The following is a 16,950-nucleotide window of genomic DNA, read 5'->3' on the forward strand; positions in this document are numbered from 1 at the left end:
GCCAAAGGTCTGCAACCCGAACGCCTCCATAGAAAAACTGGTCTCACTATTCACAAAGAAATGTACAATAACCATATCTTATGCTATAAGGACTCCATTGCCAGCAGCAAACCCACTACTACTCCAGTATAATCACTGCCAATAAAGCCAACTCTAAGCCACTATTCTCCCTACTAAACAGCATCACCCAACCCCCAGAGACCCTAAGCCACTATTCTCCCTACTAAACAGCATCACCCAACCCCCAGAGACCCCAAGCCACTATTCTCCCTACTAAACAGCATCACCCAACCCCCAGAGACCCTAAGCCACTATTCTCCCTACTAAACAGTATCACCCAACCCCCAGAGACCCTCCCCCCTCACTTGAACACAACCTCCTTCTGCAACTCATTTTTCATTGCAAAAATCCAGAATATTCATCAGCACCTTGGAACAACTCACCTCAGCATCCCAGGCGACTCTCACCCTCCCAAACATTCTTTTTCCTCCTTCCACCTCCCCATTCTCCCAGAAATCACAGGACTCATTCAAAACGCCAAACCATCTACCTGTCAACATGATCCCCACACAACTCGATAAAGCCAGCCTCCTCTCCCTTGCCCCCCTCATATCTGCCATCATCCACTCCTCTCTCACCACTGGAGCTGTCCCTACATCCTTCAGAACTGCTGCCATCATCCACACTCCGTTCAACTGGTTCATATCCTACCTCTCCGGCCACACTCAGTCCATTCAACTTAAGTCCCTTAAATCCATCCCCCCCTCCTGTCACTTCAGGTGTGCCACAGGGCTCTGTCCTGGGGCCCCTACTCTTCATAATAGACCGCCTTCCCGTCGGCAATATCTTCCATTTATCCACAAATTTAACATTAATTTCCACTGTTATGTGGATGGCACCCAGCTCTACCTCTCCAGCAAACCTTCATCCACTCTCCCACCCACCTCCCTTACTGATTGCATCTCTGAAAAAAATATGGTTCACCCAAAACTTCCTTAAACTAAACAGTAAGAAAACCGAGGTCCTCCTCATTGGTACCAAATCCACTCTATCCGAAACCCGACAGCTTTTCTCTCTCTATTGATAACTCCTCTGTTTCACCTCGTCCCCCCATATCTGTCTTATCTCCTCCATGTTCCCACTCCCTCTCGCTCTCCAAGATCCTCTTCCTCCATACACATGTCTGTCCCCACCGCCCGTCAACAGGTGTGTGAGGTGTGTGTGTGTGTGTGTGTGTGTGTGTGTACCTTCTCCTGGCAGTATGCCTGTGCGCGGTGCGTTGCGTTGGGAGCGGTGGCGCTGAACAGGTGTGTGTGTGTGTGTGTGTGTGTGTGTGTGTGTGTGTGTGTGTGTGTGTGTGTGTGTGAGGTGTGTGTGTGTGGTGTCTGTGTGTGTGTGTGTGTGTGTGTGTGTGTGTGTGTGTGTGTGTGTGGTGTGTGTGTGTGTGTGTGGTGTGTGTGAGTGTGTGAGGTGTGTGTGTGTGTGTGTGAGTGTGTGAGGTGTGTGTGTGTGTGTGTGTGAGGTGTGTGTGTGTGTGTGTGTGTGTGTGAGGTGTGTGTGTGTGTGTGTGTGTGTGTGTGTGTGTGTGTGTGTGTGTACCTTCTCCTGGCAGTAGGCCTGTGCACGTTGCGTGGCGTTGGGAGCATTGGCGGTGAACAGGTGTGTGTGTGTGTGTGTGTGTGTGTGAGGTGTGTGTGTGTGTGTGTGTGTGTGTGTGTGTGTGTGTGTGTGTGTGTACCTTCTCCTGGCAGTAGGCCTGTGCACGTTGCGTGGCGTTGGGAGCGGTGGCGGTGAACAGGTGTGTGTGTGTGTGTGTGTGTGTGTGAGGTGTGTGTGTGTGTGTGTGTGTGTGTGTGTGTGTGTGTACCTTCTCCTGGCAGTAGGCCTGTGCGCGCTGCGTGGCGTTGGGAGCGGTGGCGCTGAACAGGTGTGTGTGTGTGTGTGTGTGTGTGTGTGTGTACCTTCTCCTGGCAGTAGGCCTGTGCACGTTGCGTGGCGTTGGGAGCGTTGGCGGTGAACAGGTGTGTGAGGTGAGGTGTGTGTGTGTGTGTGAGGTGTGTGTGGTGTGTGTGTGTGTGTGTACCTTCTCCTGGCAGTAGGCCTGTGCACGTTGCGTGGCGTTGGGAGCGTTGGCGGTGAACAGGTGTGTGAGGTGAGGTGTGTGTGTGTGTGTGAGGTGTGTGTGGTGTGTGTGTGTGTGTGTACCTTCTCCTGGCAGTAGGCCTGTGCACGTTGCGTGGCGTTGGGAGCGTTGGCGGTGAACAGGTGTGTGAGGTGAGGTGTGTGTGTGTGTGTGAGGTGTGTGTGGTGTGTGTGTGTGTGTGTACCTTCTCCTGGCAGTAGGCCTGTGCACGTTGCGTGGCGTTGGGAGCGTTGGCGGTGAACAGGTGTGTGAGGTGAGGTGTGTGTGTGTGTGTGAGGTGTGTGTGGTGTGTGTGTGTGTGTGTGTGTGTGTGTGTGTGTGTGTGTGAGGTGTGTGTGGTGTGTGTGTGTGTGTGTGTGTGTACCTTCTCCTGGCAGTAGGCCTGTGCACGTTGCGTGGCGTTGGGAGCGGTGGCGGTGAACAGGTGTGTGTGTGTGTGTGTGTGTGTGTGTACCTTCTCCTGGCAGTAGGCCTGTGCGCGTTGTGTGGCGTTGGGAGCGTTGGCGGTGAACAGGTGTGTGAGGTCGGCTAAACACACGTCCTGCAGGTACAGACGCCGCGTCGACTGCAGCGGAATCTTCTGGAGCTGCATCTTACGGCCACGCACACGCAGCAGCCCAACGTGCCTGCACGCACACACACACACACACACACACACACACACACACACACACACACACACAGACACACACACACACGCACACGCACACGCACACGCACACACACACCAGTACGACTACCATTACAGAGGTAGTGACAAGTTCACTAGGGCTGTCAATCGAAAAAATAATAATCTAATCAATTACATACTGTGAGTAATTAATCTAAATTAATCGCATATATATTTTTTGCTGTGAAACGGTTTTAAATATTTCAATTCAAATGAATTACATATTGTGAGTAATTATTCTAAATGAAATTCTTTACTCATTATCTACATGGAGCGTCCTTTACTCATTCTTTATGCGCCCAACAGATCCCAACTCGTTATCTATATTGGGAGCATCCCAACTCATTATCTACATGGGGAGCATCCCAACTCGTTATCTACATGGGGAGCATCCCAACTCGTTATCTATATTGGGAGCATCCCAACTCATTATCTACATGGGGAGCATCCCAACTCGTTATCTACATGGGGAGCATCCCAACTCATTCCTTATGCACCCAACAGATCATAACGAAATCTGCACGATCATTGGGAACATGAAAAGCTCAGGAACATCTGGAGCTGATGGAATTAGTAGTATGATCCTTCTTCAGGCTATCATTTCTTGAATTTCCCCTTCGGGGATCAATGAAGTATCTATCTATCTATTGAATCTCATCATAGAGCCACTCGATTACTGTGTAAACCTCTCCCTGTCCAATGGGATTGTACTGAAGCTTGCAAAAACAGCATCATCATTCCAATTTATAAATCAGGAGACAAAAATGGCATAAATAACTATAGACCCATATCAATCCTGCCTACACTCTCTAAGGTATTTGAAAAGAGAACTTAGAGGCTACTTAGAGAAATATAACATACGTGTCCCCTCTCAGTATGGCTTTAAGAAACAAAGCACAACCTGCAAGGCTATTCTTGAAAACATCCATCTAAACAATAAGCCCAGAGAGGCCGTGGTTTATTCTGAATTTAGTACAGCTAAGGGCCGTGGTTTATTCTGAATTTAGTACAGCTAAGGGCCGTGGTTTATTCTGAATTTAGTACAGCTAAAGGCCGTGGTTTATTCTGAATTTAGTACAGCTAAGGGCCGTGGTTTATTCTGAATTTAGTACAGCTAAGGGCCGTGGTTTATTCTGAATTTAGTACAGCTAAGGGCCGTGGTTTATTCTGAATTTAGAACAGCTAAGGGCCGTGGTTTATTCTGAATTTAGAACAGCTAAGGGCCGTTGTTAGGCACGACGCGAAGCGGAGCGGACCCCTTAGCTGTTCTTAATTCAGTATAAACCACGGCCTTTCTGGGCTCATTAATAAATTAACACTCCCCTCAATGTCAACACTATTTCTTTGCACTGATGTGGTACTTTAGAGTTGACGAACTCCGGTGATATGCAAAATCTTAGCTGCAGACATTGCAGAGGACTCTATTTTAATCAACACCATCAGGCTGTTTTTTAAAAGTAAATGTTCCAATCAATGATCTCGGCAGCACATTCTCTTCTCAGTCTAATGGTTACTGACTAGAATGGCTCCGGGTCAATCGGAATCGATTAATCTGCGTTATTTTTATTCTTACTCAAATTAATGAACCTTAATGTATCAGTTATTTTGATCAGTGCGACTGCTCAGTAACTGTTCAACAGCAAGTGTGTGTGTGAAAATGTGTGTGTGTGTGTGCGTACTTTGGGACAGCCTCCCCCGGTGAGAGTGAGGTCACGACGCTGCTTCCTGGTTGGGTGACGTAGAACAGCTGCTGCTCGTTCCTCTCCGGCGTGATGCGGCACTCGTGCTCGTGACCCCACACCACCAGATCCAGGAAGTCATCCAGGAACTGCTCCGGGATGTAGTTAGTGGCCCCATGCTTACTCCTGCACACACACACACACACACACACACACACACACACACACACACACACACACACACACACACACACACACCCATGCACAAGACAGATAACGTTAGCCTAGTAGGAAGGGGAGAGAAGAGCCACAGGGATGTCGTACACAGACACACACATACACTCACATTAACGTTACCCGAGATAGTTCTCATTACTGAGGGACGTCCAGTAATCTCCCGTTAGCGCAACTGTATTTGTCTGCCCCAACGCCTGCTCTACCTCAGGTTTGTACGAATTCTCAATGCGGCTAATATTAACTAATCGTGCTACGATGGTAACTCGGTTCACATCGACAGAACATGCAGATAACTTTGGTCTTATCAACTGACCTGGCAATGTTTTAAAAGTTAACTTTAGTTAGTTCATTAGTTTGTTAGCAGCATCCATTTTAACGTCTTCCGCTGGACATCTAAACAATGGCATTGTGGGGCGCGCTTCTTGTTTTGCTTCTGGTTTACAGCCGGTTCCTGTAGTTCTTCTAACGTGACCACAGCAGTTTATGAAAAACCTTGTCACAGGTCAGAAAGAGCGTTAATCTCGCGATAATAATTAAAATTGTTTTGAGTTAACTAGTTACCTCCGCCAAGGAGGTTATGTTTTCATCGGGGACCAGCGTTTTTCTGTCTGTTTGTCTGTCTGTTTGTTTGTCTGTTTGTTAGCAAAATAACTCTAAAAGTAATGCATGGATTTCGATGAGATTTTCAGGGAAGGTCGAACATGACCCAAGGAAGAAACAATTACATTTTGGGAGTGATCTGTAATTCCGTCGGGATTCCGTCGGCGTTTATGTATTTAGCTTAGTGGTGTAATGGCATGGTATGGCCACGTGGTGGCGATCTGAATAGTTTAGGTTCAAATGTATGACAACCTAGGAAGAACAATGCAGGCGGAAGTCTGCGCTATCCGAGTGCTTTTCTAGTTAATGATGCAATATTTTTGACAGCACTGATAAAAAAAGACTAAAATGTTTTGACTCAAACTTGACTAAGATACCTTGAGTTTTCTTTTGACTAAAACAAGACTAAAATGATGAGACTTTTAGTCGACTAAAACTAGACGGACAAAAATGATATTTGAATGACTAAATATGACTAAGACTAAAAAGAGCACTGTCACAAAACTAAGACTACCACTGAATTAAAAATAGGTGACACTAGTGTGTGTGTGTGTGTGTGTGTGTGTGTGTGTGTGTGTGTGTGGAGAGAGTGTGTGTGTGCGTTGATGAGAGTGCATGTGTGTATGTGTATGTGTGTGTGTGTGTAGCTGTTCTGGTGGATGACGAACATGTTAAACCAGCTTCCCTCCTCCTCTCTGGTGTGTGTGTGTGTGTGTGTGTGTGTGTGTGTGTGTGTGTGTGTGTGTGTGTGTGTGTGTGTGTGTGTGTACCTGTTCTGGTGGATGACGAACATGTTAAACCAGCTTCCCTCCTCCTCTCTGGGCCGCAGCATACACACCTGGTTACCAACGAACATCCTGTAGAGTCGCTCATCAGGGATAGAGCCTACACACACACACACACACACACACACACACACACACACACACACACACACACACACGGTTACCAACGAACATCCTGTAGAGTCGCTCATCAGGGATAGAGCCTACACACAAATGAATTTAATCCGGAAATGTTAATAAAGTGTTGTTGAAGCGTTGCGCAGCTGCCGCAGCGACATTTCCGGAAGGTACTGACTCGATTAAATTCATTCTGGACTCTCTATCCGACCACATAAAGACGTGGGGATACTTCGGTTTGGCTTTAGGGACCCTCTACTCACTACCACGTAAGTGTAGTGTTGTTTGGAACAGTAGAAGAGATATAAAAATAGGAAAGGACTTGCCCCGGTCACTTACAGGCTAACGAGTTTTGGCTAAAAACGGTGAACTCAAACTTTCTCAAAATACACCCGAATGACATGATTTTGGTGTCAACTCAACGTATGTACTCCCAATAGTCCGAAAAATTGATCTAAAGTGCATTTCACTCCGGATTATCCCTTTAAGCTCAAATATAAGCCACGCCCCCACCTGCAGGCACTTACTTCTGCTGTAGATTAAGCTAAAATATAAGAAATTCAAAACCTTTCCCTGGAAAGGAAATTGAGCCTAGAACTGATTCATATAGGGTGCTTTAGAGGCTGTCAGCCAAACAGTGCAAAATGAAAAGACGTAGGCCTATTAGTCTGAGACTACCGTCTTGTCCTTGCAACGTGAATGTGTTCTTGTCTTTTTTAGGTGACATGTCTCACAGTGTAGGCTACTGTACATTGAACGTAAAACATGTAGCTACCCTAATAATGTTTAAGAAGAAAATGAATCATTATTGTTACGACTAGGAAATTCTAGCTCTAATTTGATGCGAGGCTACAGCGATGAAGCGCCAAATGCGTCATTCTCCACCGTGTTAAAATAAACCATTTATTTTGTTATCATTATAGGATCAGAAGCTATAGCCTACGTCATTCTCCACCGTGTTAAAATAAACCATTTATTTCGTTATCGTTATAGCATCAGAAGCAATAGCCTACGTCTTTCACTGCAAGGCTTGAATTTCATGCATTTGCCTTTAGCAAAAGCCCCAGCAGCAGCGGGATTCGTTATTTTAAAAAGTTCTTTGCTTCAACTCTTATTTACTTCGACTGACTGTACGATCCCAGCCTTACTTTCACTTTCCGCGGCCCTCATAGTCGGCACTCGGCAAGCAGGTAGCATAATAAGGTGGGATGTGTAGCACAAAAGTTTGGTACAGACTCGGCTAGTTAAGATTTTAGATGAATGACCGCGATATAATCTTAAGTAGCTTTTTTGCTAGGCCCAGCGAAGGCTGGCAATGCGAAATATACAGTAGCCTACCGCTGGTTGGTGAGCAGGTGTTCAGATTGGCTGTCTATCGGTCTTTTACAAGGATTTTCTTGGAGCAGATCCCCCCTGACGACGATATCATCGTCCATCACGATGTTTTACTGTACAAATCGTCATATGCCAATTAAGGGCACATCGCCAAACCCTAACTGCCAGTAATCAAAATTACCATAAAGCCACCAATTAATAAATAAAAATATCAAACATTTTACTGCAGCTCTGCTTCAATAATTAACCAATGTATGCTGCAGCTGGTGAGGTCAACATCAGGGTTTGTTGGTTGGTTTGTTTGTCTGTTTATCTGTTAGCAAGATAGCTCAAAAAGTTATGGATGGATTTCAATTAAATTTGGGAATGATCCGGATCAGCGCCTGGATCCAGTCGGTGATGTTTTTGCTTGGTGGAGGTCTGCGCTCTCGGAGTGCCGTACAAGGCGGTGTGTGTGTGTGTGTGTGTGTGTGTGTTCTCACCGATGTCGTACAAGGCAATGTGTGTCCGTGTGTGTGTGTGTGTGTGTGTGTGTGTGTTCTCACCGATGCCGTATAAGGCGATGTGTGTGTGTGTGTGTGTGTGTGTGTGTGTGTGTGTGTGTGTGTTCTCACCGATGCCGTATAAGGCGATGTGTGTGTGCCCCTTCTGCAGCAGGATGGGGCTGATCTGTCTCTGTGTGTGTGTGTGTGTGTATGTGTGTGTTCTCACCGATGCCGTATAAGGCGATGTGTGTGTGTGTGTGTGTGTGTGTGTTCTCACCGATGCCGTATAAGGCGATGTGGGTGGAGCCTTTCTGCAGCAGGATGGGGCTGATTTCCGCCTTCTCCACCGACTGGCTCCGCCCAAAGTGGTTCACCAGCCCGGCAACGCTCAACACATCCAGAGCACACAGGCCGTCCACCTACACACACATGCACACACGCACACACGCACGCACACACGCACATACACACACGCACACACACACACATACGAGTAAAACTGCTGCCTTATCTTAAGATCTTAACTAGAGAGTAAGGCAGCAAGTGCGGTTCGAAACCAAAAACACGATATACGCTGCCTTCTAAGCTCATCAGGGAATAACGATATATATGCTGCCTTCTAAGCTCATCAGGGAATAACGATATATATGCTGCCTTCTAAGCTCATCAGGGAATAACGATATATATGCTGCCTTCTAAACTCATCAGGGAATAACGATATATATGCTGCCTTCTAAGCTCATCAGGGAATAACGATATATATGCTGCCTTCTAAGCTCATCAGGGAATAACGATATATATGCTGCCTTCTAAGCTCATCAGGGAATAACGCTCAATTTTGAAGGCAGCTTCCATGTACTCTTCAAGCTGCCTCCTACCCATAATCCTTTGCTGCAACGTCTGAAACAGCTGTGAAAAGTAGCAGTGTAAGTGACATTATTTTGCTTAGATTTGTACAAATTCTATGACAAATAAACTATTTACTATCTGGTTATACCATTGTTGTACCCACTAACAACGTCTGGTCTGATATATTTGCTGCCAGTGAAACTAATTTATACCGTTAGCCTGCTAGCTTACTTCAGCTAATTTAGTTTAAGCAAAGATCCTTCATTACTGACAGAGATAGAGCAACATAATGCATCTCTATGGAAGCAAAATTCGAACAGTTCCGGTCTGCTTAAAGAGGCGTGTCGCAAAGTCGTCATAGTGGGATATCGATCTCTGTCAGACTGGCAAGCAGTGCAGTTAGAATGTAACGTCACTTTCTAGATCTGCTTAAAGGGGGATTTCGCCCCCCTCCCCTTTGCGAAAACAGAACGCGGAAATGTTAGAAATGTTTGCGCCTCTCACTCCGCTTTCACTCTCTCTGGTTTAAGGTCAGGGGCGGGTTGCACAAAGCACCTTAAGTTAAGGTTTTCCCTTAAAATCTGACTTAAGGCCCCCTTAAGATAAGCTTGGTTGCACAAACACCCAAAGTATTTTCCTTAACATTTTCCCTTAAGTATTTAAGGTTTTCTACTTATCTTAAAAGAAATCCCTTAAACCGTTGCACAAACGACCTTAGCAGCCTAAGTAAGGGGAAAAACCTAAGGGACCTCTGACCCTACCTTAAGCATATTTTTTATCTGAGTTAATGCTGATAATTTAAGTTAATTAACCACTTTTGACAATTGAAAATAAAACTTTTGCTAATATCATTACTCTTCTATCAAGTAGGCCGACCAGAATTCGTTATGTAGCCTAGTTTATTTAGGCCTAGCGATGGTAACATAGGCTACTCAGATCGCACTAACTGAAGCCTACGATGAGCTATGGTTCGGTGCCCCAGACACGTAACAAAAAAAAATTGTTTTGGTGCAGATGACAGCAAAAATCATAGCGCACAGACAGCGCAGGATAATATCTAATTAGCTAGCTAGTGTTGTTCAGTTCATGTCTATCAGGATTTACTTGATGAATGGATAAATGTCACCGAAAATTATTACGGTAAGATTATAAGATCATTAGGCTATTGTGTTTGGTGGATTGCTGGCTAATAGCATAACTTACTAGCAAGCTAGTTACAAGTGTGCTGAACCAGAGACACTAGGCTGAACGTAGGCTACGTTATTTATTGTTAACGTTAGCTATTGATAGGTAGGTAGATATATCGATAACTTCGTGAAAGTATAATGTCACTGCTCTAAGGTGCGCCGTGTTTGGCTGTCACCTGTCAAACTGGTCAAAGTTAGTTACACTAGTTACATTCAGACTTGTAATGTGTTATTCGCTATCCCATTTTATAGACAAATGCACACAGCTTGGTATTATTTTGGACAGTCCCGCATTTCACCCTCAGAAAAGCAAGCGCAAACTAACAAACAAACAATCTCCATGGAAACTGTAGAATTTTCGTGCCAGAAAACCGCTTTCAATGCAGTAAATCACTTAACGGAGTTCCTTACCTAAGGATACCACTTCAGAAATGTTGCGCAACGCCCTTAAATAAATTCCTTACCTAGGGAGAAATTAAGCCTTAAGGTTGATACTTAAGGAACAAAACTTAAGGTGCTTTGTGCAACCGGCCCCAGGCTTTTGCTAAAGTCAAACTGTAGTGTTAACCAAAGATTCTAGAGTGCTGCGCTCATTTTTAAAAGATGCATTTAATCTGAAGTCATGTCTAGTGAGAGAGCTCTGTACTTGGGGAGGGAGGCATTTAATCTGAAGTCATGTCTAGTGAGAGAGCTCTCTATTTAGGGAGGGAGGCATTTAATCTGAAGTCATGTCTAGTGAGAGAGCTCTGTACTTGGGGAGGGAGGCATTTAATCTGAAGTCATGTCTAGTGAGAGAGCTCTGTACTTGGGGAGGGAGGCATTTAATCTGAAGTCATGTCTAGTGAGAGAGCTCTCTATTTGGGGAGGGAGGCATTTAATCTAAAGTCATGTCTAGTGAGAGAGCTCTGTACTTGGGGAGGGAGGCATTTAATCTAAAGTCATGTCTAGTGAGAGAGCTCTCTATTTAGGGAGGGAGGCATTTAATCTGAAGTCATGTCTAGTGAGAGAACTCTGTACTTGGGGAGGGAGGCATTTAATCTGAAGTCATGTCTAGTGAGAGAGCTCTGTACTTGGGGAGGGAGGCATTTAATCTAAAGTCATGTCTAGTGAGAGAGCTCTCTATTTAGGGAGGGAGGCATTTAATCTGAAGTCATGTCTAGTGAGAGAACTCTGTACTTGGGGAGGGAGGCATTTAATCTGAAGTCATGTCTAGTGAGAGAGCTCTGTACTTGGGGAGGGAGGCATTTAATCTGAAGTCATGTCTAGTGAGAGAGCTCTGTACTTGGGGAGGGAGGCATTTAATCTGAAGTCATGTCTAGTGAGAGAGCTCTGTACTTGGGGAGGGAGGCATTTAATCTGAAGTCATGTCTAGTGAGAGAGCTCTGTACTTGGGGAGGGAGGCATTTAATCTGAAGTCAGGTCTAGTGAGAGAGCTCTCTATTTGGGGAGGGAGGCATTTAATGTGAAGTCATGTCTAGTGAGAGAGCTCTGTACTTGGGGAGGGAGGCATTTAATCTGAAGTCATGTCTAGTGAGAGAGCTCTGTACTTGGGGAGGGAGGCATTTAATCTGAAGTCATGTCTAGTGAGAGAGCTCTCTATTTAGGGAGGGAGGCATTTAATCTGAAGTCATGTCTAGTGAGAGAGCTCTGTACTTGGGGAGGGAGGCATTTAATCTGAAGTCATGTCTAGTGAGAGAGCTCTGTACTTGGGGAGGGAGGCATTTAATCTGAAGTCATGTCTAGTGAGAGAGCTCTCTATTTAGGGAGGGAGGCATTTAATCTGAAGTCATGTCTAGTGAGAGAGCTCTGTACTTGGGGAGGGAGGCATTTAATCTGAAGTCATGTCTAGTGAGAGAGCTCTGTACTTGGGGAGGGAGGCATTTAATCTGAAGTCATGTCTAGTGAGAGAGCTCTCTATTTAGGGAGGGAGGCATTTAATCTGAAGTCATGTCTAGTGAGAGAGCTCTGTACTTGGGGAGGGAGGCATTTAATCTGAAGTCATGTCTAGTGAGAGAGCTCTCTATTTGGGGAGGTAGGCATTTAATGTGAAGTCATGTCTAGTGAGAGAGCTCTGTACTTGGGGAGGGAGGCATTTAATGTGAAGTCATGTCTAGTGAGAGAGCTCTGTACTTGGGGAGGGAGGCATTTAATGTGAAGTCATGTCTAGTGAGAGAGCTCTGTACTTGGGGAGGGAGGCATTTAATCTGAAGTCATGTCTAGTGAGAGAGCTCTCTATTTAGGGAGGGAGGCATTTAATGTGAAGTCATGTCTAGTGAGAGAGCTCTGTACTTGGGGAGGGAGGCATTTAATCTGAAGTCATGTCTAGTGAGAGAGCTCTCTATTTAGGGAGGGAGGCATTTAATCTGAAGTCATGTCTAGTGAGAGAGCTCTCTATTTAGGGAGGGAGGCATTTAATCTGAAGTCATGTCTAGTGAGAGAGCTCTCTATTTAGGGAGGGAGGCATTTAATCTGAAGTCATGTCTAGTGAGAGAGCTCTCTTTTTAGGGAGGGAGGCATTTAATCTGAAGTCATGTCTAGTGAGAGAGCTCTCTATTTGGGGAGGGAGGCATTTAATCTGAAGTCATGTCTAGTGAGAGAGCTCTGTATTTGGGGAGGGAGGCATTTAATCTGAAGTCATGTCTAGTGAGAGAGCTCTCTATTTAGGGAGGGAGGCATTTAATCTGAAGTCATGTCTAGTGAGAGAGCTCTGTACTTGGGGAGGGAGGCATTTAATCTGAAGTCATGTCTAGTGAGAGAGCTCTCTATTTAGGGAGGGAGGCATTTAATCTGAAGTCATGTCTAGTGAGAGAGCTCTCTATTTAGGGAGGGAGGCATTTAATCTGAAGTCATGTCTAGTGAGAGAGCTCTCTATTTAGAGAGGGAGGCAGCAGGCAGCTGTGTATGTCTGTCTAACTACTCTTTGCCCATCTATGCTTTCATCTGCTATTACTGTTTGGCTTTGTGTTTCAACCATACACACCCTCTACACACCTTCTCTCAGTCCTACACACACCGTTTCATTCCTTTTCCTCTCAGCCATCTACCCTGTACCTCCACACCTAGACAATCTCAGCCCTCTACCCTGTACCTCCACATCTAGACCATCTCAGCCCTCTACCTTGTACCTCCACACCTCCACACCTCCATCATCTCAGCCCTCTACCTTGTACCTCCACACCTGGATCATGTAAGCCCTCCTAAGCTTCGACCTCCACACCCACTGATCGTAAGGTTTCTTAAACTCCCCACTAAGGTGTGTGTTGGGGGTCGTCATGATTTCCATGGATACACACACGTGACAAGCTTACCCCCGTAGGGTCGTCATGGTTTCCATGTACACTGAAGACGGGTATGGAGATGTTGAGATTCTCATCCTGGTAGTTCACCCAGGGGAACCTGTGTATGCACACGCACGCACACATGTTAATACTGAACATATACCCTACACACACACACACACACACACACCTACACACAAACAAACACACACGTGAATACATACCTTACATACAGTGCCCTCCAAAAGTATTGGAACACATGCTAAAGTTAAATATAAAATCATCTTTTAGAAATTGATCTTAATACCTTCAATGAAAAAATTAGGAAATATTCAACTTTTAAGGACATACATTTTCTTTGTGAATGAATAATGTATTTATCTCGTATTCTCGTATTTCTTTTTTTAAATACGAGAAAACGAACGTCTCATTGCCAGACCAGATTATGGGTAATGTAGTATCTTGGGGAGAGTTATGGGTAATGTAGTATCTTGAGGAGGGATTATGGGTAATGTAGTATCTTGGGGAGGGATTATGGGTAATGTAGTATCTTGGGGAGGGATTATGGGTAATGTAGTATCTTGGGGAGGGATTATGGGTAATGTAGTATCTTACTTGCTGTGTCCAAAGTTGACGGCCTGGTCACTGAGGATCTGGAAGCTGATTGGCTGATCCCCCATGCAGTAGCGGCGCAGCGTCTCCATGCAACAGTGCAGCGACTTACGGGATGGCTTATTCTCATGGAACAGGTCTCCGCCTAGCAACACGAAATCCACCTACACACACACACACACACACACACACACACACACACACACACACACACACACACACACACACACACACACACACACACACACACACACACACACACACACACACAAACAAACACGGCTTATTCTCATGGAACAGGTCTCCACCTAGCAACACGAAATCCAACTACACACACGCACACACAGCTTATTCTCATGGAAGGTGTGCTTAGGTGCGCAGTGTGGCGCCGGTGTCTGTGGGGTGGTGTATTATGGGTATCGAGCATCTTGGAGGAATAGGCCATTACGGTGAATCATGATGTACAGTACCTTTACTCTGTGTCATGATGTACAGTACCTTTACTCTGTGAATCATGATGTACAGTACCTTTACTCTGTGAATCATGATGTACAGTACCTTTACTCTGTGTCAAAGTTGCTGTACCATCATCATGATCTTGGCAAACTACCTTGAGCATGCAGTGTATGCCGAAAATAGCCATTGTAGTGTTTGGCCACTGAAATCTTGAAAGAACACCCAGTGCAACCCTTTTTTTTGTTTAGTCCAAAATAATTCATTTTTGCAAAATCCCCCTAAACCTGCTGTTTAGGCCTACATAGCCTAGTAGCCCATGCCTACGCATTCTAAGGTTTCAGTGAAATATTGGCACACCACTATAGACAAAACAATGACTACTGCCAAGTACAAACAAATGCTGGGAATACTATTTTTTATATAAGCTAATGTCCAACCAGCTCCTCTATAAGACTAGCTCTTCTCAACATTGCTTATTGTGTTCTATATTCTATACTATAGCTATTCTTTAAAGAGACCCTATGCAACTTTTTCATAGTCATAAAATCGCTTAGAAATCGTTGTTTTGCTTGACTGACCAGTTTCATCGAAAACAGTAATATTTCCTCCGGCCCCCAGTGTCCCTATTCGTTATTGCAACCTTGCAGTTTCTGCAGGAGGCGATCGCTCCTTGTTTACATCTGGAAGTCTGAGACGTGTAAGGAACAAGAAGAACCACGCTTGCAATTTATAAATATATATATAGCCTATATATGTATAAATATACACGCTAAAGCTGTAGGGGAAGCTCTGAAGAGAAATATGCAAGCATAAAACGAGCAAAAACGAAAAGCAAAACCGGAGATGAAATTGACAATCCTGCATAGTTTCTCTTTAAGTCTCATATACATTCCTACCAAGGCAAGTTACTGCACTGCCAGCTACATCTAATCCAAACATAGTAGGCCAATAAAAAAAAGGATATAGTTGGTTGGTAATCAGAAATGCAAAAAATTATAAGGGCTAAACCAAAATTATGCTAATCGCGATTAGCCACATTGCTACAATTCAAACAATCTTGACATAAATTAACAACTACTACAATAAGGTCATAATTTCCAATACAACTACTAAACAACATAACATGGCAAATTAACCTCACTCACCTAATTGTCTTCCCATAATTAAATAGGCCAAGTAGGCATAGTCATTAAAAATTCTAGGTGATGCTCAAGAGTAGACAGATGTGCGCTCTTCCCGACACTTAAAATACAACGCTATTTTTGGACGTGTTACGGGAGACATAGAGCTGTTTGATCTGACCTTAATCCTGATCTTATAATTGATGATATCAGCAGTCAGCTATTATAACCTATCCAGAGGGAAGTGAACTAAACTTTATCCACATGGCAAGCAGAGGACATATGCGTAAAGGTGCGTACACTGGTTATCCAGGAAAACCGGGACGTCTGGTCACCCTAAACTAGCTGAACGTCACGTTGCTGTTTTACACATTATCAAGCTTTCATGAAAACGTGAGCCTCCATACTGTGGGCTGTTGTCTTTTATTTTTTTAGACTAGCCTACATGTCATGTCTCTGTCTGTTATTGTTTTGGGTTAGATTATGATTGTACAACTGGTTTGGGGGCATCAAAGTAGAGCCTGAATTCTTTGCTTAAGAAGTTTGACACTTCTACCCAGCTGCTAACAAACGGCTAAAAACTTTCTACTCAGAAACTCTAGGATCCATATCAAAATAAGAGTCCTAGCACATTTTCAGTGCATGCATTATGTCTTGCAGTAGAGAGGTATAAAACAGCACAGGATACTAAAAGTATAATAACAAGCTGGGGTACAAATCATTTTATTTATTAATTCCAGTTGACTTACTTTGGCATTAAATCATATCCATAACCATAATGTGGGTTTAACAACTTCCCTCTCTGAAAGTGTGTGTGTGTGTGTGTGTGTGTGAGTGTGTGTGTGTGTGTGTTTGTACCTGGTGTTGTTTAGCGTAACTCATGATCTCATTGAAGGTGTTGAACGTGTCTTCTCCTCTGATCGCATCCTTCTCCAGGAAGCCCAGATGGATGTCTGATGCAAGCAGGATCTTGAAGGTGTCCTCATCCTCCCTACACACACACACACACACACACACACACACACACACACACACACACACACACACACACACACACACACACACACACACACACACACACACACAAATACACACACATACATAAATACACAAACACACACACACACACACACACACGCCTCTGGGCGGACTGGCTGGCTCTGTGCTCAACTCACGTGGGGTCTGCCGAAGTCATCTGGAGTGGGCTGTTGGTTACCGTGTCCGCGTGAGCACTGGAGAAGTAGACCTGCAGAATTGGGAGACAACGTGACGTGTTTCTGCCGCGCAAGACCAGGACCAAGTGATATATTATACTCACTACAGCTAACTAGGCTACACAAGTATACCCACTACAGCTAACTAGACTACACCACAGTATACCCACTACAGCATTTAT

At 44.7% G+C, this 16,950-nt stretch overlaps 1 protein-coding gene across 3 annotated transcripts in view; it reads right to left on the reverse strand.

Moving 5' to 3' along the window:
- mre11a (MRE11 homolog A, double strand break repair nuclease) overlaps positions 1-16,950 on the reverse strand; it is a 38,007-nt gene that overhangs the window by 20,887 nt on the left and 170 nt on the right. For 2 of the 3 annotated variants that reach the window (XM_062553313.1, XM_062553312.1), the window contains exons 2-9: positions 16,730-16,800; positions 16,413-16,545; positions 13,981-14,141; positions 13,396-13,483; positions 8,329-8,470; positions 6,100-6,214; positions 4,493-4,678; positions 2,598-2,769 (exon numbers count right to left, since the gene is read on the reverse strand). In XM_062553313.1, coding sequence (XP_062409297.1) covers positions 2,598-2,769; positions 4,493-4,678; positions 6,100-6,214; positions 8,329-8,470; positions 13,396-13,483; positions 13,981-14,141; positions 16,413-16,545; positions 16,730-16,749 — 1,017 coding nt within the window. In that variant the 5' untranslated portion in view covers positions 16,750-16,800. Of the gene's footprint in view, positions 1-2,597; positions 2,770-4,492; positions 4,679-6,099; positions 6,215-8,328; positions 8,471-13,395; positions 13,484-13,980; positions 14,142-16,412; positions 16,546-16,729; positions 16,801-16,950 lie in introns of those variants that run through there. The other variant, XM_062553314.1, reaches the window with a different exon arrangement.

Source organism: Sardina pilchardus, chromosome 13, assembly GCF_963854185.1.
Source record: "Sardina pilchardus chromosome 13, fSarPil1.1, whole genome shotgun sequence".
Taxonomy (NCBI): Eukaryota; Metazoa; Chordata; class Actinopteri; order Clupeiformes; family Clupeidae; genus Sardina; species Sardina pilchardus.